General features: G+C 36.9%; 1 protein-coding gene across 6 annotated transcripts in view; it reads left to right on the top strand.

The window, feature by feature from the left end:
• The window catches only part of COBLL1 (cordon-bleu WH2 repeat protein like 1), a 194,058-nt gene extending 171,389 nt beyond the window's left edge, over positions 1-22,669 (top strand). For all 6 annotated transcript variants that reach the window (XM_077956570.1, XM_077956564.1, XM_077956568.1 and 3 more), the window contains one exon: positions 21,526-22,669. In XM_077956570.1, the coding sequence (XP_077812696.1) occupies positions 21,526-21,543 (18 nt within the window). In that variant the 3' untranslated portion in view covers positions 21,544-22,669. The remainder of the gene's footprint in view (positions 1-21,525) is intronic.
• Positions 22,670-23,406: the final 737 nt, after the last annotated feature.

Raw genomic sequence — 23,406 nt, 5'->3', positions numbered from 1 at the left:
CTTCTACACGAAACATTTCACTTAAATATTTAAATGTTAGTTTCTTTCCTGCATTCAATAAAAATAGCAAAACTTATTAGGGAATTCAATCCTGTGGGTTGAGTTGTTAATCCCTGTACTCTATTTATACAATTATTTTTCAAGTTTATTTCCTATTTTTATCTTGTCCTTCAACTGCAGTATAGTTCAGGGTTGCCTATTTTTAGTGCACTCAAGTACCACACTGTGGAAATGCTGTCACAGTTCACCATATAACCACAGCAGTACTGGACCACACCTTGCCTGGCAGCAGGTGACCAGTGCTTATGTTATCTGTCTTTCAATTTAAAGGGTAAGTCCCAAGTCTTCTATTCTCCTACAATAAAGAATATCCATGTCATTGTGGAAGAAAAGAAAAGCAATAAAACATTTTTATTACCCCTGTGTTTTAGAAGAGACCTCAAAAACCTTGTCTAAAATTTAAGATAAGACATTTAATACGTGTGCCAAAGATAAAGTCAGTCATTTTTAGCAGCCTTGGGACTTTTGGCTCACTTTTTGTCCCATCCTCATTTGGGGAATCCTATAAAATCATTTTGTTTTATTTTTTAAGAAAAATCTCAGAAATGAGTTTGACTTCTTGAAGATTCTTTGGCAGCTTTATTTTCTTTTTTAAATTCTTGTCTAGATGAGCTGTCTGCAGAACAAGCCTATATTTATTTAAATATAAATTTAAAATCTGTGCCTCAAGCCTCTTTGATATCTGAGATGGGGCCAAAATGACAAGTGTGTTTAGAGATATCTGGTTAATATTTTTTCAGATTTTCCAAATCAGCTCACTTGTAGAAAGCTGACAAGTGGTATTAGAAGAAAAGAAATCAATATGTAATTATGACATGGTGCTGTGGTATGAGACAATGGTATATTTGAAATTTGAAATTGGGGATGCAGGTTTCCTCCTTCCCAACCATCAGTCTGTCAATGCCATCTGTTGCACAATGTGAAGAATGACTGAGCTCATCTTCAACAAACACTGGCTGTTGGTCTTTTCATTTTTTTTTTTTCTGAAGTACTTGTCTTTATCAAGACAAAGGTCCCTGAAACATCACAAAGATTTGTGCCTTAAGGAGTGTAGCACAGTGAAATTAAGATTGTTTTCTTGAAACTTTTAAGTGGTCACAAAGAAATAAGAATTAAAATGGAGAAATGAATTATTCCAAGGATGCCTGCCCAACACAATGTCACAGATACGAAATTTCACTTGCTTCATTTAAAGGGGTATGATTTACTGTAGAAATAACAAAGATTTCAAATCTCAGTTACCAAAATGTGGAATAGCAATGTACTGTGCAGCTTCCTGTGGTTGCAATAGCAGAAGAAAATTACACATGAATGTTTAAAGAGATTTATATTAGTCATGCTATACCTTCTTTTAGCACTTAACATAATTGTAGTGTAAAAGCTATTTACCCAATTTTCCCCATGAGGGTAGACACCATATCTACCTTGTTTGCCCTCTATCCCCAATCCATAACACATCATAACAACAGGAGCTTTTGCCCTTACCATATCTTCATCTAAATGCTTCATTGATGTTAATCATGTAATAAATAATAACAGTAGGTATTATCATTGCCTCCATCTTATAAATGAGGAAACTGAGGAACAAATTATCCAAGATTACATATCTAGTAAACAGAAAGGCAGAACATGAACCCAGGCATTTTGACTCCAGAGTCCTCATTCTTCTATATTGCCTGTCATATTAGGCATGAAATAAATGTTTGTTGAAAGAATGCATGAATAAGACAGTAAATTTTGGCTGGGCACAGTGGCTTACGCCTGTAATCTCAGCACTTTGGGAGGTTGAGGTGGGCAGATCACAAGGTCAAGAAATCGAGACCATCCTGGCCAACAAGATGAAACCCCATCTCAACTAAAAATACAAAAATTAGCTGGGCATGGTGCCTGTAGTCCCAGCTACTCGGGAGGCTGAGGCAGGAGATTCACTTGAATCTGGGAGGCACAGGTTACAATGAGCCAAGATTGCACCACTGCACTACAGCCTGGCGACAGAATGAGACTCTGTCTCAAAAAAAAAAAAAAAAAAAAGACAGTAAATTTAATGTTTTAGCTTGACTAAATGAGGCATAGACCATTAGAAATACCCGTCCTACCTCCGTACAAATGTTATAATAGAGGTAGTCAATAGTATTTATAGCATAATAATATGACAATAGCCAGCTTCATTCTTGATGTAATGGTAGAATTCTCTCAAGTTCTAAAGGGATATTTTTTTAAAAGTTGGTTAGGTTTAATTTGCTCAAAGTTGTTTTCATTTCCATTTAAACATATCCTGCCATAAACAATACACAAATATATAAGCACAGAACTCTTTCATAGTACTTGTAAAAGTGGCTTACAAACTTGGAAATTCCTATAAAGTGAATTCACCGATAGAGTTTATTAATTTTTATTTATTTATTTATTTTTGAAACAGAGTATCTATTGCCCAGGTTGGAGCACAGTGGCCCAATCTCAGCTCACTACAACCTCCGCTCCTGGGCTCAAGTGATTCTCATGCCTCAACCTCCCTAGTAGCTAGGATTACAAATGTGCGCCACCATGCCCGGCTAATTTTTGTATTTTTAGTGGAGATGAGTTTTCACTATGTTGGCCAGGGTGGTCTCGAACTCCTGATCTCTAGTGATCTGCCCGCCTCGGCCTCCCAAAGTGCTGGGATTACACGCATGAGCCACCGCACCTGGCCTAACCACCACGCCCAGCCTTAATGATCGATCTTAAAAACATTCACCAAGTACCCACAATATAAAGTGCTATGCCTCTAACTAATGCCCCCCTCTCCCTTGGGCCTTTCTTATTCTTTCCATAGAGGTGAATAAGTCTGGTCACACTCTCTGATTTTATATTTATTGTGTATTTTTTAGCTTGGTTTGATTATTACTTGTTTCCATTTTAATAGATTTTAACAAGAGAACAGACAAATTTCACTATTTCAGTAATAAGATTCTCATAAGAATTAAGAAATAACAGACATGAATTATGTATACTTATAAATGCAATTGCTTTTTCCAAAATTATATTTCATGAGAAAAGTTCAGTAACATTTAATTGAAGAGAGTTTTTAAATTATAGCTGTTTTTGCTAGAATCAGTTTTATTCCAGAGTGTGTGGGGCTCCAGTTACACAGTGCAGGGAGGGTGCAGTCTGGACCAGGATCCCGGAGATCTGGGTTGTGGGCCTGGGGATGTACCAATTTACTAGGAGACCTTATCCAAGTTACTCACTTCTCAGAGCCTCAAGTCTTTTATCTGTAATACTAAGGTGCTTCTGAAATATCCTTGTCGCTTCCAGAAAACATATATTGTAATGAATCATCACACCAATACTGTGAATTTCGTAGTGACATTTTTTACAAAGTCATTTTTAAGGGAAGTGAAAAAAAACCCTCTCTTTTCTTGAAATCTAGATTCCATTTAAGTGAGAGTATTTGTCTATGAAAAATACAATGAGCTATGGTGAAGTGATTTGTGTAAATGATCTCATTCAGGAGGCACTGAAGGGACTGACACATGTCATTGCCAAGTAAGTCACATTTAAATTCCCTCAAGCCTTGAGAAATAATGTGAGGGAAAGTGCAAAAATAGCACAGTCATTCCTTTGGACTAAGTCAACTCCTAGGCCTCCTGAGAGTGCTGCAGCTGTGTGTTCATCTATATGCAAAGAGAAATAAAAAGAATCATCTATATTTGGCACAGGGCACTTTTCTATACACCAGTGTACACATCTATCAATACATTTTATGCTGAGACTTTCGGTAAGGAAAGACCCACCATGCACACAGATATGGACACACACTGAAGATGCTTTCTTTCCCCTGCAATACAGAAAATTGCATGAGCCCACAACCACACTGAACCAACCAGAATGAAACTAGAGGCAGCTGTATCTGATTGAAACTGTGGTGAGAATTGAGATTGACAGTTACAGGGCTAGGAGGTTAATGAGTCCATAGTCCTGCCTCCAGTCAGAACTGTCCTAAGCCATTCCAAGCAAATGACAGCTCAGCCTCTTGGAAAAAAAAAAAAAGAAAAAATCTTCATAACGTGCTTCAGTAACCTATTCCATTGTCTAAATGTCCTTATCCTCGTAAAGTTCTGGGAACAATGAGTCCACATTCTCCTCTGTTTAATCTCTGTTGACAGATATCAAAAATAATAAATTGACAGAAATGTCAAAGATGATGAGAGCCTTAGGGATGGGTCATGGAACTGGTTATCACCTTTCCAGAGACCTCAGAGGAGAGAATAATTAGCAAGTCTGTTGTGGATTGTGGTTCTAGTTTAAGTAATATTATGAGTCTATTTGTTTTTACACATAAAATCTGTTTTGAACCACTAAGTGAAATTTTGCCTTGCACTTCATAGCAAGGACCATAGGCTTAGCAAACACTATCCCGAGCGGAAACATGTTATCAAAGAATAGGTTCTTACATTTTAAAAAAAAAGAACAAAAAAGGAACTGCAGAACTGGTGTACAAATATAACCATACTTTATTTACTAATTATTTTGTGTTATAGTATTCTAATTTATAGATACTTTCTTATATATAATGCTTCTAATAATAGATTCCTGCCTGCCCTTTACTTCTGAGAATTGGGAGTGATGAAGGTGTTGGCAGCATTATATAGAGAAAAGAGTAAGAGATTTGCAGACCAGAGTTCTAATCCCTTGTCTACTGCTTATCATCTGTGTGGGTTTCAGAAGACTGCTTGATGCCTGGACTTCATTGCCCTCACCTGTAAAGTGGGACTAAGGACACCTATTTTACGCTGTTCTTGAAGAATGAAATGGGATAATGCTGGTGAAAGCATCCAGGACTTGGCAGGCACTAGAATAAATGTTGGTTGACCATGAATCTGATCTGCCACCATTGCTTTTCTTTCTTCTCCATTCCTCAAGAGTGCTGAGAAGTAATTGAGTGCGGGACAAACTTGCCTCTTCTGAGCGTGTCACTAGCCTGGGTTTCTGCTTCCATTTGGCCTCTCCTTTGTTGCTGATCACCATGCAGGCTCTTGGGGGGCGTTTCTCCCAGGGACATCAGGGGCAAAGGCAAGGAGGCCTTCTCATCCCAACTTAAAACTGATGTTGGATTTTAACTTGAATTTTTAAAAATCTGCACATGTTACATTTTTGCTAAGTAAAAGTAGATGGAATTCAGGTTCTAAAACACTGTATTCATTTTTAGAAAGCCATAACAGAACTTCTTTGTGCAAAGGATAAAGAGACTGATTCAAAGATAGACTACTTTTTAATTCACAAGAGTGAGCAATAAGATTGCTATTATTCATTGTTAGCTAGAAATGCTATTATCTTCATTATTTGGAATAACTTTTAAAAACTTCTTATTATCAGAGAAATATGTTCGTATAAAAGAAGATGTAGAGATAATTAAGCCATCACTTCTAATTTTATGATCCAGAAACAACCACTGATAATATTTATGTATATTTTTTTTCCTCTTTTCCTACATATATTCTGATAGGAAGGACTGCTTTCAAGTTCAAATTCTTCCACTTACTGGTTGGTCTTTGCAAGTTATTTAGGTTCTCTAAGCATCTGTCACTGCATCTGAAAACTGGTACCAACTTTGTAGAGCGCTTGTGAAGATTAATAAGAAAATGCATATAAAACACTCAATACTGAATATGGTACAGAATAAGCGTTCGATCATGTCAGCTACTGTTATGATCTTTATTATCTGTGTTATATTTTCAATGGAAAAATTACAGTTCAAGGAGAGGAAATGACAGTCACTAGCAAGCTATTTTGACTTGGGCATTTGGAGTTTGTGCACTACAGAAAGGTTTCTCACATGGCAACAACAACAACAACAACAAGACAATTTACTTAATTCTTTACTAAGTGATCCCAGATACTGTAATGTCGTAACTTATTTAATCCTTACAACAGACCTATGAGAAACATTATTATTATTCCCATTTTACAGATGAGTAAACTGAGTCAAAGGTTAAGCCACATGCAAATTTTCACAGCGAAGTGGAAAACTGGGATGTTAATGGAATCAATTGAGTTCCAGAGCTCATTTTTGTAAAGAGATATAGAAGAGTTTAATATTTAGTAGCTATATTTTTAAGTATTACTGTAAAAGTCAAAAATTATAAAAAGCAAGTGACTTTGAATTAATTAGAGAAGGACCAGATAGATAAGTACCAAGAAAAGAATTAGATAGATGGCCTGTCCTTTTAGAAAGAATGTTTTGCAGTGTTCTCAATTGGCCTTTTATACCCATCCAGCAAAGTTACAGGGCTTCGCATTCAGTCCATTTCTTCTGAACGTTGTGGGTAGCTAGAAGTGGTCGGGCAGCAAGCAGTGTTCTTGGAAAAATATATGTGTGTTACTCTTGGAAACAGACCATGTTGCAAGAAAGTCTTTGGCATAAAACAAGGCTGAGTATACACAGTTGTCTCTCATATGGCATTGGTTTGGAAACATAAGTGGACAAGCCAAACCCTATAAGTCTCCCTTTTCCTCTGAATTGAATTCCAGAATGTGTTTTTACACTTGATCTTAGCCAAACGGCTGAGAAGCAATCAAAATGTGATTTTTATATTACTAGGTGGCATTCATGCTTGTCCTTAGTTATTCCTGCATAATATTTCATTCAGCGGATGTAGCAAAGGCTATTGAATGAAAACAAGATTCCTCATTCATCCCAAACTAAGTTAAAAATCCTATGCTCTCTGAGTTCATCAACTTTTCCCTTTTGGATAATGAGAAAAAACAAGAGAACAAAAGAATCTAAACACACAAGGCGGACAAATGATAAACCATAATCGCTGTCAACTTTTGGGGGGAAACTACTATGTTCAGCTATTGCTGGGGAAAGGATAAATTGGTACATTCCTGTTAGAAAACAATTTAGCAACATTTATGAAGTGTACTGTAAATGTTCATACCGTTCATACCACTTGGCACAGTTCTCCCATTCCAGGGAATTTATCCTAAGGCAATAATTAAAAAGAAAAAATATATAAATGCAGGCAGAATTCAAATGAGGTGTTAATTATAAATGAAACCCAAGGAGCAAACTGATTGTTCAACAATAGACAAGTAGATAAATAAACATACACAGAATGTTTTGCTCCTTCAAATAATTATAATCATGAACTGGAAAATAACAGAGAAAAAGGAAAAGTTAAAGGGCACTAAATAGACAGGCATACCTCATTTCACTGTGCTTTGCTTTATTGCACTTCACAAACATTGGATTTTTTACAAATTGAAGGTTAGTGCCAACCCTGCATCAGGGAATTTGATTGGTGCCATTTTTCCAACAGCATGTTCTCACTTCATGTCCTTGTGTCACACTATTGTAATTGTTGTAATATTTTCAACTTTTTCATTACTAATACATCTGTTATGGTGATCTGTGATCAGTGATCTTTGATGTTACTATAGCATTTGTTTTAGGACAACACAAATGTTGCCCATATAAGACAGCAAACAACTGAGAAATGTGTGTGTTCTGACTGCTGCAACAACCAGCCATTCCCCCATCTCTCTTGTCTCCTCAGGCCTCCCTATTTCCTGAGACACAACATATTGAAACTAGGCCAATTAATAACCCTACAATGGCCTCTAAGTGTTCAAGTGAAAGAAAGAGTTACATGTCTCTCACTTTGAATCAAAAGCTAGGAATGATTAAGTTTAGCGAGGAAGGCATGTCAAAAGCCGAGACAGGCCGGGCATGGTGGCTCACACTGGTAATCCCAGCACTTTGGGAGGCTGAGGTGGGTGGATCACCTGAGGTTGGGAGCTCACGACCAGCCTGGCCAACATGGTGAAATCCCATCTCTACAAAAAATACAAAAATTAGCAGGGAGTGATGATGCATGCCTGGGGTCCCAGCTACTTGGGAGGCTGAGGCAGGACAATCGCTTGAACCCCAGAGGTGCTCACACCACTGCCCTCCAGCCTGGGCGATAGAGTGAGACTCCATCTCAAAAAAAAAAAAAAAAAAAAAAAAAAAAAAAAAAAAACCAAGACAGGCTTATTATACCAAACGGCCAAGTTGTGAATGCAAAGGAAAAGATCTTAAAGGAAATTCAAAGTGCTACTCCAGTGAACACATGAATGATAAGAAAGCAAAGCGGCCTTATTGCTGATATGGAGACAGTTTAGTGGTCTGGCTAGAAGATCAAAGCAGTCGCAACATACCCTTGACCCAAAACCTAATCCAGAGCAACATCCTAACGCTCTCATCAATTCTATGAAGACTGAGAGAGACGAAGCTACAGAAGAAAAGTGTGAAGCTAGCAGAGGTTAGTTCATGTGGTTTAACTGAAGAAGCTGTCTCTGTAACAGAAAAGTGTAAAGTGAAGCAGCAAGTGCTGATGGAGAAGCGGCAGCAAGTTCTGCAGAAGATCTAGATTAGATAATTGATGAAGGCAGGGCTACACTAAATAACAGATTTTTAACGTAGACGAAACAGCCTTCTCTTGGAAGAAAATGTCATCTAGGACTTTCATAGCTAGAAAGAAGTCAATGAAAGCTTCAAAGCTTCAATGAACAGGCTGACTCTCTTGTTAGGGGCTAATGCAACTGATGACTTTAAGTTGAAACCAATGCTCATTTAGCATTCCAGAAATATGAGGGTCCTTCATAATTATGCTATATGTACTGTGCCTGTGCTCAAAACACCAAAGCATGGATGACAGCACCTCTGTTTACAGCACAGATTACTGACTATATTTTAAGCCCACTGTTGACATCAATTGCTTAGAAAAAAAGATCCATTTCAAAATATTACTGTTCATTGATAACGCACCTAGTCACCAGGACCTCTGATGAAGATATATAAAGAGATTAATGTTTAATATATAATATTAAATAAATATTATTTAAGAAATACATTTTGTAGGGCTATACCTTACATAGTTACTCTTCTGATGGATCTGAGGAAAGTGAATTAAAAACCTTCTGGAAAAGATTCACCATTCTAGATGCCATTAAGAACATTTGTGATTCATGGGAGGAAGTAAAAACAGCGACATTAACAAGAGTTTGGAAGAAGTTGATTCCAACCCTCATGGATGACTTTGAAGGGTTCAAGACTGCAGTAGAGGAAATCACAGCAGATGGGGTAGAAATAACAGGAGAGCTAGAATTAGAAGTGGAGCCTGAAGATGTGACTGGATTGCTGCAATCTCATGAGAAAACTTGAACAGTTGAGGAGTTGCTTCTTATGGAAGTGCAAAGAAAGTGGTTTCTTGATATGGAAATGACAGCAAAGGATATAGATATTACACAAACTCAGTTGATAAAGCATCGGCAGGTTTTGAGAAGACTGACTCAAATTTTGAAAGAAGTCCTACTGTGGGTAAAATGTTATCAAACAGCATTGCATGCTACAGATAAATCTTTAGTGAAAGGAAGAGTTTATTGGCAAGCTTCATTGGTATATTATTTTAAGAAATTACCATAACCACCTCAGCCTCCAGCAAACACCATCTTGATTGATCAGCAGCCATCAACATTGAGGTAACACCTTCCACTAGCAAAAACATTATGACTTGCTGAAGATTCAGATGATCGTTAGCATTTTTAGCAATATAGTATTTTTAAGGTATGTACATTTTTTAGACTTAATGTCATTACACAATTACTAGACTACAGTATAGTGTATACATAACTTTTATATGTACTGGGCAACCAAAAAATTTGTGTGACTTGCTTAATTGCAATATTTATTATATTGCAGTGGTCTGGAATGGAACCTGCAGTGTCTCTGAGGTATAACTATACTTCATGTTTAGAGTTTTATTTTATTTCTTAATTGACATATCATAGATTATACATATCTATGGGGTACATAGTGATGTTTCAATATATAAACTATATAGTGATCAGTCAGCTTAATTGTATGTATCACACATCATCTCAAACATTTATTTTTGTTAGGAACATTCAATATTCTTCTAGCTATTTGAAACTATATAATATACTATTGTTAACTATCATCATTCTAAAGTGATATGGAACACTACCACTCTCAATCTATTTTCTTACTAGGATGGATAATGCATCTGTAAACCTGAAACATACCCATTCTCCTTGAAGGCAAATGGTAAGGTCTGTAGTTTTCAATGTGTTTGGTTAAATAGTTATGATTGCTGGAGGGGAGAAGAGGAAAACTAACATACTCTTCTAATGACAAAAAACCCACATAATCTTCCTCCCTTTATTTAGCTCATTTATTAATTCTTTTGCATTTCTCAAACAACATTTGAATTAATTTAATTAAAAAATAGCTACCATCCAGCTTGTGGTAGGTAACATTGAATAAATAGGAGCAATGGTGTTAAAACAGGAATATCAACTATGCAATTTTTTTCTTTCCAAATTAGCCATCTTAGAAAAGATTGAGAATAAATTTCTGGGGTAGGACCTTCAATCTACAGTAAGATTTCACTTCAAAAATTATGCCAAGTCTTTTTTTTTTTTTTAAACTACAGTAGACACTTATGTTGCTCTTTCCTGTTACTGTTTTTCCCGACCATCAACATGAATTTCAGGCTTCCTTTTCAGTAGCTATTCATTTTTTCTTTTTCTTTTTGAATACAGAGTCTTGCTCTGTCACCCCAGGCTGGAGTGCAGTGGCGCAATCTCAGCTCACTGCAACCTCCATCCCCGGGTTCAAGAGATTCTCGTATCTTAGCCTCCTGAGTAGCTGGAATTACAGGCGACCTCCACCACACCTGGCTAATTTTTGTATTTTTAGTAGAGACAGGGTTTTGCCATGTTGACCAGGCTGGTCTCGAACTCCTTACCTCAAGTGATCTGCTCGCCTTGGCCTCCCAAAGTTCTGGGATTACAGGCGTGAGCCACCGTGCCTGGCCTACTTGTGTTTTCCTTTATCTGCCATCTTGATATGACCATTTAACCTTTCATTTCTATTTGTTAGTAATTGCTGATTCTACTTTTTCCTTCCCTGTTTTGTGTATTTTTTTTTTTTTTTTTGACAGAGTCTCGCTTTGTCACCCAGGCTGGAGTGCAGTGGTGCGATCTCGGCTCACTGCAAGCTCCACAACCTCCCAGGTTTATGCCATTCTCCTGCCTCAGCCTCTGGAGTAGCTGGGACTACAGGTGCCCGCCACCACGCCTGGCTAATTTTTTTGTATTTTCAGTAGAGACGGAGTTTCACTGTGTTAGCCAGGATGGTCTCAATCTCCTGACCTCGTGATCTGCCTGCCTCAGCCTCCCAAAGTACTGGGATTACAGGCGTGAGCCACCGCGCCCGGCTGTTTTGTGTATTTTTTAAAGGCACCCTGGCTAACTAGACACACTTTCATTTTCAGTTTTGGACATAAAGGATAACTCAGTGCCAGCTCTTAAATAGAACTTTATTTGGTTAAATAATTTATCAGGAGAACTAAATGACCATGGTTTTGTGTCACTAAGAACATCTACTCATTATTCTCATCTTGTATTCAAATGCTCTGTTGTAAACAGAGAAAATGCTTTTAATTTATTTTTATTTATTCAATATAAATAGATGCCTTATGAAGAAATTAACTGTTCCTCCTCACCTTTATTAAAAGTTTTGTCACTTAGTTTATACAGTTTAGTCTTATGGTTGAATAGTACTTATACATTTTAATCGTGTTGGAGTAAAGTAGCTAAGTATTCATTAACTTTGTCTGCAATGATTGGTTATCCCTCATTTTGTGTTGCTGGTGATTTATTTTTTGAATTATTCATATGGAAATACTTTCTTTCCCAAGTGGATCATTGCCCTAAAGTACTTTTCAATGTAAGAAATATAAGATAATATTGAACTTTTCATTTTGTCATGAAGTCTCAAATATAGGCAAGGACTCTAATTTGACTCTATTCTTTGATTTGTGTCTTTTAACATCTGAAAATACCAGCTATTAGGAAAGAAAATTATGCCTCTCCAAATGGTAATGTAACACCACGGGATGACTCGCCCGTTTTCATAGATGACATGTTAGTGCTTATCTATACTTTAACCATCATAGGTGACTGCTTGAGCAGTGTCATCAGAGAATAATGTGCAAATACATAGGACTTCACTTAACAATATGCAGTGGGATAGAACAGGAAGCAAAACCTTACCCTGTCTGCATCATAGGCTCTTCTGCAAAATGGGAAATTGTCACTTCATCTGGGAAGCCTCTTCTTGGTATAAAGTATCCAATAAATCTGATTGTTTTTATTTTAAGGATCATAAAAGAGTATACATTTTAGTAAAAGCAAAAAGGATTTTAAAGCTTATTTTTCTTTATTTTTAATTTCAATTTTATTTTAGATCAGGGGGTACATATGCAGATTTGTTACAATGGTATATTGTGTGAAGTCTGGGCTTCCATTGATCTTGTCACACAGATAGTGAACATAGTACCCAACAGGAAATTTTTCAGTCCTTGCTTTCTCACTTCTCTAATTTGGAGTTCCCAGTGTCTATTGTTCCCATCCTTATGTCTATGTGTACCCAAGATTTAGCTCTGCTTATAAGTGAAAACATGCAATATTTGATTTTCTGTTCCTGTGCTAATTTGCTTAGGATAATGGCCTCCAGCTACATCCATGTTGCTGCAAAGGACATGATATCGTTCTTTTTTATGGCTGTGAAGTATTCCATGGTGTATATGTACCACATATTCTTTATCCAATCCAGCATCAATGAGCACCCAGGTTGATTTCATGTCTTTGCTGTGGTGAATTCTGTTGCATAGTTGTTGGTAGAACAATTTATTTTCTTTTGGGTACATATGTAGTAACGGAGTGCTGGGGTGAATTGTAGTTCTATTTTTAAATACTTGAGAGACCTCCAAACTGCTTTCCACAGTGGCTAAACTAATTTACATTCCTACCAACAGTGAACAAGCATTCAAAAAAGACTTTAAAAAATAAAGATATTTTAAGTGATTCATGGCTCAATATTTAGAATTTATTGTGGTAGACAATAACTGGTGAATATTAGGGATATGTTGGATTATAGCTATAGCTACCTTTATTTACATTTTCAAATGTATGCGCATTGAAGAAAGAAACATAAATGTGCAGGTTGCCCTATGCCCTCAGAATATTAAACGAAGGCAATAAAACATGATAAAACAAAACGAAATGGAAATTAGAAGTTTTTACATATTGACTAAAACCCTGCCCTGAAAAATCCAATGCATACATTTAATATCTCTACTACCATGAAACTGAGATGAAAGGATGTTGCCATGGTATTATACTGACTGTATTAGGCTGTTCTTGCATTGCTATAAAGAAATACCCAAGGCAGGGTAATTTATAAAGAAAAGAGATGTAATTGACTCATCATTCTGCAGGCTGTACAAGCTTGGTGCCAGCATCTGCTTCTGGGGAGGTCTCAGGGAGCTTTGACTATGGTGGAAAGCAAGATGGGAGCAGGCATGTCAAATGGCCAGAACAGGAGCAAGAGAGAGAATGTGGGGGGAGTTGTCACACACTTTTAGTCAACCAGATCTCCCAAGAGCTATGGCAAGGACAGCACCAAAGGGATAGTGCTAACCCAGCACCAAAGGGATGGTGGTAAACCATTAATGAGAAAGCCACTCCCATGATCCAAGTATCTCCCACTAGGCCCACCTCCAACACTAGGCATTACATTTCAACATAAGATTTGGCAGTGACATGTATTCAAACTATATCACTGACTCCTCAGAAAATCCAACATTAAAAATGTTAAATGCATAACAGAAGTAAGTTTATTAGTTCCATGTTACACAGGGAGTACTTGTAGGTTTTCTTTGAAAGGAGCCATTTATGATTCCTTCATTAGTGCATTTATAATATGATTCCATGTGCAAAATTTCCATTTCCACAGTTTCTTGGTAACAAATCTCTTGTGTGAAGCAAGGTCTACTTGTAATCTTATGCTTTACTAAGCAAGGCTGAGTAGCCTCAAGGTCATTCAGACAAGTTTTTGGCTTCTGTGAGAAGACAGACTCAAGCTATTTAAGGAATATCTGGCTGCTGGAGAGCCTGAAGCCAAATTTGCAGCTCATCACTAGCAAGTGTATGTTTTTTAGATGTTAACCCGACTTCTGACTCCATCTAACTTTTCCATACTTATTTTTCCTTTACTTTGTTTAAAAATACTTCTCAAATCAAAACATTTTGAATTTCTGTATATTAAAAATGATCTCAGTAACCTGCCTTAAATTGTTTTTGATGCATATCTGGATATGAATTGAAAAATAAGAGTGACTAATTTGTGTGATTATTAGGAAGCTGAAAAGAGCAGAATTAAGAAATAGCCTATTGCCTAAATTATTTTTATGCTAGAATAGAAAATCAATAACCATAAAAAGCATGACTTCTTAACAAGAAATAACTTATTTGCTGAAAAACACAAATAATTAAATATGCCTTAAGTTAAATATATGGCTTTACTTGAAGTAATCCTAATACTGTAGTACTTATTTATAAATTAAATTCTAAACAGTATATGGATCTGCAAAAGATTACAACATTTTGAAAACTCTGTTTCAATATTTAAAGTGGCACATTGAAGTGTGATTCTCATGAAAATACCTATGACATCTACATTAATACACATTGGAAAGATAGTAATCAGTGAAACTTCTGTGATTTCCACATGAATCAACAGTGGAACATTGCTTAATGTACCACTCAATTACATCATGTTTAATTTATGTGGAAATGTTTGGAAATGCTTAAAATGTCTGTGGTAAATCATTTTACAGTCTTAATTAAACAGTTTTCTATGATAAATTGCTCTATAAACAAACTAAAATAATATTCTTACATAACTATCAATTTATTGTGAAAGACTCCAACCCCAAATCATTACAGTTTCTTCTTTGTATGAGCCAAAGCTTGTATTCTTCAGGGATTCATTTTCCTGTCATGTGGCAAATAATTTTAATACTCATAGAATGCTTATTTCCATCCCATAGCTGGTTGTTTTTTTTTAAACTCACAATATTTATTTCTTAATATATAAATATCATAGTGAGTTATAGAGTCTCCAAAAACAATTAATTCTTAAACTTTGACACCCTTTCCCCCAATAATAAGGTACTGAATGTAATATACTAAAGAGTAATGTTCTCCTCCCAAATTCCATTACTTTTATTATAAAGAATATTTAAGAAAGGAGTTCAATTTCATGGTAGAAACTAGTTGAAATGTAATTTTTATGTTTGGCACATGAAATATTTTATGTTAAGCTGAGAAATAAATATTTTGAGTCAGAAAAATACTATCTAAAAATCAATAACTTCACAAGTACAATCTCCGTAATTTTAAAATCCAGGAAATTAGAGTCCTTTTAGGGTTTAAATCACTACTTGATTAAATGTTTCAATCAAATAAACCCCATTTTGTAATGTTTTATATGCACACTTACTTAAAATATAGTATTTTTCAAAAGCTATGATTGCTTTATGTAATGTAATTTAGTTAAAATAGATGCAAATTTATATGATTCCAGTTACATATGAGCTTAAAATTAGATGTCTGCTGCTTTTTGTATCATTTTCCAGAAAAATGAGTCAACAACTAATTAGGAAACTGTACCAGTCAACTCTTGGTTACAAATTAACAGAAATCCTTAACAACAAAGCAACACAGTCTGAGTATAATACACCAAAAGGAATATAGGTAGTGCACTACTGGGATTGTTTTTCAGCTGAGGCCTCAATGGAACTTTATGAGTCTCCTCCTCTACTTCACTTCCTTTGCCTTCAGTTTGAATCTCAGTGGGTCATGGTGAGGGATCTGAACCCCTCATGGCCCTCCTGAATCAGGTGGTAGTATAATTTCGTTGACATTTTCTCCCATTTCCCAAGTATAGCAGTAACTCTACTTTCCCCCAGGGGGAACAAGAAAACACAATAACACATTAACAACAGTAACGATGTTTTTATTTCCCTGTTTACTTAGGGCATTAAAAATCCAAACTCATCTGGTGCAACCTTAGTTTCCAAATCAATGGAATATTACTGTGTCTCTTGGTAGAGAATTCCCCTTTTCTTGGTGCCATGCTATCAGAGTCCGAAAGCAAAAGGACAGAAAGCAAACAATTAGAACGTGTCAATAAATGTAATCGCAAAGCCTTGCATCCCAGTTTCCAATCCTAGGATTCCAGACCCATGTGTTTTAGCTAAGGGGGTAAAAGAACCCCATGTGATAGTCACTTGTTCAGAACATAAACCATATTCTGCAGGACAGTACCTCAAATTTGTAAGCTGTTGACTCTGGATGAAGCTCATCTGAGTTTTCATGGAGTATGCAATAATACCAACAAATCCCTTGAACATTAGCTCATTGCCTTTTTTCTCTATAAAGTTATTTCCTTTAAACTAAAGCAATTTCGTGTAGGATACCATATCCTTGCATACGGTAGACAATTAATCTATAGATAGAGCAAGGACAGAGAAAAATGATCAATAAAAGAAAAAAATATCCAGAATAAATATTTATTGCAAGAAGGAAAGATTTCTGCTACTCACTCCTTATTTCCTAAAAGATGGCAGCTGCCCACTCTAGACAACCTGACACCAAATAGTTCTTTGGTCCTTCTAGGTGTAATGCTTATAAGGACTTGTGGTGGACTACTGCTATTATTAAAGGGAGCATTCATAAAGACCATAGCCATATTAACATTGGTAAGAACTCCATGTTGTTGAAACCATGAATAACCTTCATTCCTTCCATGATGAACATGTGGTTCTTGAGTCCACTGGAATTTTCTGAGAAAGAAGGGTGAACTGTGTCTACTGAGTGGGTCACCTTATTCACACTAGAGGCTTTGTGGTGAATATATAACTTCCCAATAAATATATTCTCCTTCTGGTCTCACTATAAAGGGTCATACCCCTTCAGCATACCCTTTCCCAAAACTTCCTCCATAATGCTCTGAGTCCACTATTTTCAAGTGCCTGATTGTCTAACCAGTGCCTTAACAGCTGAATTGGTGTAGGTTCCTGTTCTAGTTATTGTTGTTGCATAAAAACTTAACCCACAGCTTTGTGTCTTAAAACAATCACTTTATGGTAATCATGGATTCTGTAGGTAAGGAATTGGAGTGGGAGACAATGTATCTTTGCTCCATGATGTCTGTGACCTCAGTTAGGAAGTCTCAAAGCCTGGGGATGACTCAATGACTGTGGGCTGGAAGCATCTGAAAGCTTGTTCATTCACATATCTAGTACCTAAACTGGTCTGACTCAAAGACTAGGACTGGTGACTGGGGCACCTACACGCAGCCTCTCTTGGCAACCACACAGGATGACAACTACAGGGTAGTAGGATTTTGTTCCGGGTGACCACAGGAAAAATTTAATTAGCTGTTTCACTTTTCTATGCTAGGATGAGGCAGATCTAAATTCCATCCCTAAAATGATTAGGATTTAAAATTCCTTCAGCCTCAACAAGGCCAGATAAAAACCCTAGATTCTGCCCATTTCACTGAGGGTCTGTGCTATAACTAGCTATAGGTAACAATTTCTGTTTAAATCCAGGTCTTTTGTTGCACAACAAAAACAGACTCTGGCTTTACTAACCAGAAAAGAACTACACTGGAAGAATATAGGCTGGCTCAGACAGTCCACAGGAAGGTTAAAGAACCATGCTCAGGAAATGGGCCTTGGAGAATGGGAAGATAAAATGTATCTAAACTTGCATCTCAGAAACAGCTTGATAGGACATTGTCACTAGCAGTGCCACCACTAGGTCCTCACCATTGCTGCTGGCATGAACATCTACCACTACTACGACTACCTGACCTAGTCAAATTCTACTGCGTCCTCCAGAACAACCTCTAACTATCCCAGTCTGTCACCTACTACAGATCCAGCATTCCTGCATTGAGTATCCTGTTGGTTTACTAAGAGACATGCCTATATCTTAGTTAATGGGGTGTGAAGAGGGGTTGAATGTTCTTTCCAGTTCACTAGAGGGAAGTGGGGTTTTGCCTCACCACATTTACACAACAAAACTCCTCCCAAGTAAACAAAAATGAAGCAAATACCCATTGAACATATTAATCTGACTATTCAATAATTAAAATGATTGAATGGATGGATTAAGAGTGAGTTAGTTCAAATCATTGCTTTAACTCTTTTATAAAATAAGGGTTCGACCTGTGATCTCTGATTTTTATTATAACTTTAAATTCTTTTTTAAAAATTATTGTCAGCCGGACATGGTGGCTCACATCCCATATTAATCTGACTATTCAATAATTAAAATGATTGAATGGATGGATTAAGAGTGAGTTAGTTCAAATCATTGCTTTAACTCTTTTATAAAATAAGGGTTTGACTTGTGATCTCTGATTTTTATTATAACTTTAAATTCTTTTTTAAAAATTATTGTCAGCCGGACATGGTGGCTCACGCCTAAAATCCCAGCATTTTGGAAGGCTGAAGTGAGATGATCACTTGAGACCAGGAGTTTGAGACCAACTTGGGCAACAGGGAGACACTGTTTCTACAAAAAATAAATAAATAAATAAATAAATAAAAATTTAAAAAGTAGCCAGGCATGGTGGTGCATGCTTGCAGTCCTAGTTACACAAGAGGCTGACATGGAAGGATCACTTGAGCCTGGGCTGTCAAGGCTGCAGTGAGCCATTATTGTGCCATTGCACTCCATCCTGGGCAACAGAGCAAGACTCTGTCTTTAAAAAAAGAAAAAAAAATATTGTCAGTATTATTTGCAGAGTCTCATCCACATGGTGGAGCCATATGCCCAGGACTTGGCAGTACCCACTGCACGAATATCATGAAACTCCTAATGAACCAAGTGGGCTAATATTTTGATGTTCCAATGGCTTGTTATATGTGTGTATATGAAACAGGTATACTTAAAGATAATTGAACACAGTTGGTTAAATGTAGTGGTTCTGCATCTAATTTTCCATTGTGTGAGCAGAAATGTGAGAATTTTTTTTTGACATCATCTCATTTTGCTTTCTGAACTACAGCACAGCTTGATCATCTAGAGATAGTGTATAAACTAGCAGACAGCAAACTCAGGAAACACCTTTCCCAAGGGTGTAGGTTCTTGGTACAGAAACCCTTCCATGAGAGACTAGGTTCCAAGGTTTTCTGTGAGGAAATTTGGGAACTTTCTGTTTAATTCACCTCCTCTGAGTCATTCCTTCAGTAACCTAGAACTCACCTCTGAGAATGATTCAGCCTTTTTAAGCCGATACAGAATCTTTTCTCCCTCCTTTGGGAAAGATTGCAAATATTCTTGGAGCAAAAGGTGATGACACTCCAGAACTGGCTGGCTTTACTCTTCACAGTAGATCTGTGATGGTTTCCAAGGAAAATACCTACAGGGAATCTCCCTGGCTTCATCTTTTGGCAGCCAATGCCAAACCAAGCTAGAATCTTCAGAGAAGATTTCACTTGCAGTGGCTCTGTGATTCATATATTGAAATCCTAACCCAAGGTATTAGGAGGTGAGGTATTTGGGAGGTGATTAGGTCATGAGGACAGAGCCCCCATGAATGGGATTAGTGCCCTTTTAATAGAGACTCCAGAGGTACCCTCACCTCTAGCAACAAGACACCATCTATGAACTAGAAAGTGAGCCTTCACAAGACACTGAATCTGCCAGTGCTTTTATCTTGGACTTCCCAGCCTCCAGAGCTGTGAGAAATAAATTTCTGTTGTTTTGTTAGTCACCCAGTTTATGGTATTTTGTTATAGCAGCCTGAAATGACTAAGATAGGACTAAAGGGCATCTAGTAAGAAATAGGACCAGGCCCAAGTTTGGAGAACAGAAAAGCTTTTGTAATGATAACTATGAAGCAAGATCTCAAAGAATGAGTAGAATTTAATATGACAAATTATGTAGAATAGGATGTTCTAGACAGAAGAAGAGAGCTGCATGTGTAAAGCCCTAAGCCAAGAGAAAGAATGGAAGTTTCAAGGTAACTACAAGTAGTTCAGTAAGGGTGGAGCAGAGCTCTGCTGGTGCCAGGGAAAGAATGGTATGGAGAATGATGAGTTAAAGCCAGACAAGAAAGCAGGGGCAAGATCATGAGGGGTGCTGAATATCCCGCACAGGAATTTGGGCATCATTTTAAATAAAAAGAGCAATATGTAATGTATATTACAGAACATAATAAAGCAAACAGAGTATGTTTTATTATTGAAAAATTGGGAGTAGTAACAGTACCTGGAGCATATGGTAGTTGTGAAGACTAAGTGAGATGAGTTTAGAACAGTACAGGGTCTGTAGTAAGCACTAGAAATGCATTACATATTGCTCTTATGATTTAAAATGATGCCCAAATTCCTGTGCGGGATATTCAGCACCACTCATGATCTTGCCCCTGCTTTCTTGTCTGGCTTTAACTCATCATTCTCCATATCATTCTTTCCCGGGCACCAGCAGAGCTCTGCTCCACCCTTACTGAACTACTGTAGTTACCTTGAAACTTCCATTCTTTCTCTTGACTTAGGGCTTTACACATGCAGCTCTCTTCTTCTGTCTAGAACATCCTATTCTACATAATTTGTCATGTTAAATTCTACTCATTCCTTGAGATCTTGCTTCATAGTTATCATTGCAAAAGCTTTTCTGTTCTCCAAACTTGGGCCTGGTCCTATTTCTTACTAGATGCCCTTTAGTCCTATCTTAGTCATTTCAGGCTGCTATAACAAAATATCATAAACTGGGTGACTAACAAAACAATAGAAATTTATTTCTCACAGCTCTGGAGGCTAGGAAGTCCGAGATAAAAGCACTGACAGATTCAGTGTCTTGTGAAGGCTCACTTTCTAGTTCATAGATGGTGCCTTGTTGCTAGGGGTGAGGGTACCTCTGGAGTCTCTATTAAAAGGGCACTAATCCCATTCATGGGGGCTCTGTCCTCATGACCTAATCACCTTCCAAAGACTTCACCTCCTAATACCTTGGTTTAGGATTTCAACATGAATTTCAGACCATAGTAAGTACCTGCTGTTTACCCCTGTCTTTGTAAAAGTTCATTGTAAACTACTTGATTCTTTGGCTATCTCCCCAACTTCCTCGTAAGATTCTTAAAGGTAGAATTTCCTGATAGTATAGCATATCACAGTGCCTGGAACATAGTGCATATATCCCATAAATAAAGGAATAATGAGTAAATAGGCCACTTATGGAATGATAGTTATTTCAAAACTGAAACAAAGAAAAGTAAGATATGCTGGTGGCAATTATAAAACATAATGTATGTTTTCTGCCCAAAGTATTCAAGCATACTGGGAATACATAAATAAAGGAGTCATTTGGGGTATGTCTTATTCAAAATGGAAATTTGTAATCATTATGTATCACATATTTAAATGAATGTACTGTAAAATATAATTAATCCTACAAGAAAATTATTGCATCAGATAGAGAAAATCAAATAGGTAAATTGATTAATTATATTCCTAATTATTTCTTACATTTTTTGTTTTCATTTCTGTTTTTCAGTTAGGGCTTCTGCCTTAACTTTGGAATAAAGATGTTCACTGATCCTGGCTTACTGGACTTTAATCCAGTACTACTGAATTGAAGCACACTGTGAACTACAAACATATTTTCATTCATCATGGCAGATGCTCTTTGAAACCTGCATTGTGAGGACAGAAGTTCAATTAATGTGCCCATGTGTTCTTCTGACAGATAGAGGCCAAATGACACAATGGGAAGATCTTCAACTAAGTGTCAAGAAAAAAACTAGTGTTCTAGTGTTCTAGAGTCCTCTTTGCCACTTAAAATAGCCTGTGACTATAAGTGTGTCATCTATCATCTTGGAGGTTCAGAAATGGAAAGCAAAGACATTTTGTAAGTGGCATAGCATAAATGTCCATAGAATCCTGGCTTTGTCACTCCAACTTAGGTGACCACTAAACCATCTGTTTCCATTTTCTCTTTCACTTATTTAAAATACGTTTAGTGGTTAGCATAAACTGATGTTGTATTAGATAATTAAAAATGAAATAAGCGGTTGTTGTCTAGAGAAATACAGCATTTAGTGTGAAAGGCAGACATCCAAACCTCACATGATATGGTCAATAAAAGCCTTTCTCAAATTTGTATGTGTATAGGAACCACCTGAGGATCTCCTTAAAATGCAGATTGTGGTTCACTAGGTCTGGAGTGGGACCTGGGATTCCTCATTTCACACAAGTTTCCAGGCTATGGATACTGCTGATCAGTGAATCACAGTTTGAGAAGTGAGTGTAATAAAATGTAAACAGAGATATGCTACCAGAGCACAGAAGAAAAGAAACTAACTCAACTATGTAGGATCCAAAGAGGAAGTGAGACAGAGTTGAAGGATGAGTAACAAAAGGTGCAAAGGAAGGCATTCAAATGTCTTTGAGTAGAGGCACTATTTTATATTAGAACACAGAGGTATGAATCGCCATGGTGTGGGTGTAGAAAAATAATCCCACACTGGAGAGTCATATACAGGGAGACCAGTTTCCAGGAAGAGCAACAGTTCACTTGGGAGGTAATGAAGGCCTGAATTACTATAATGTATTCATGTGATTATTCATAGCTGAGTTTTCTAAAAGGTGTAGTGGAGACGGCCTAATGAAGGGGGAAACAGGGAGGATAAAAAGAAAAAGGAAATACATTTCTCCCAATATATTTATGAGGTAAAATGTGACAAGGCCATGGCCAGGTTCGGTGGCTCATGTGTGTAATCCCAGTGCTTTGGGAGGCTGAGGTAGGAGGATCACTTGAGGCCAGGAGTTCAAGATCAGCCTAGGCAACATAGCAAGACCCTCTCTCTACATAAAATTAGCTGAATGTGGTGTCACATGTCTATAGACCTAACTACTTGGGGGACTGAGGCAGGAGGATCACTGGAGCCCAGGAGTTCAAGGTTACATTGAGCGATGGTCATGCCACTGCACTCCAGCCTGAGTAACAGAGCAAGACCCTGTCTCAAAAAAAAAAAAAAAAAAAAAAAAAAAAAGAAAGAAAGAAAGAAAAGAAAATGAAAACAAAAAAGAAAAAGCAAATGACAGAACCAAATCACTGATCGTATGTGACTGAGGGTAAAAGAGAAGATAGACAGGAAAATTTATTGCTCTGGTGACAGGTAATGTTGTTTTTACTCAAGATAATGGTTATACTAGGGGAAACAGTTTCCGATTTTCTGGTGGAGGTAAAAAGTGAAGACAAAATGAATTTGAGCATTTAAAATTTAACGACTGAGGGACATATTTCCAGGGCCACTCTAGGTTTAAAGATCTACTATTGCTTCCCTATTATTAAGTAAATTTTCTTTGAATGCTGCATAGAGTGGCTACTTTATATTTTATAATAAATTTAAACATTTTTGAAAAAAAATTAACA

The sequence above is a fragment of the Macaca mulatta genome, chromosome 12 (assembly GCF_049350105.2).
Source record: "Macaca mulatta isolate MMU2019108-1 chromosome 12, T2T-MMU8v2.0, whole genome shotgun sequence".
Lineage (NCBI taxonomy): Eukaryota > Metazoa > Chordata > Mammalia > Primates > Cercopithecidae > Macaca > Macaca mulatta.
Note: the sequence above shows the minus strand (reverse complement) of the source record. Positions and strands in the feature narration are given on the sequence as shown.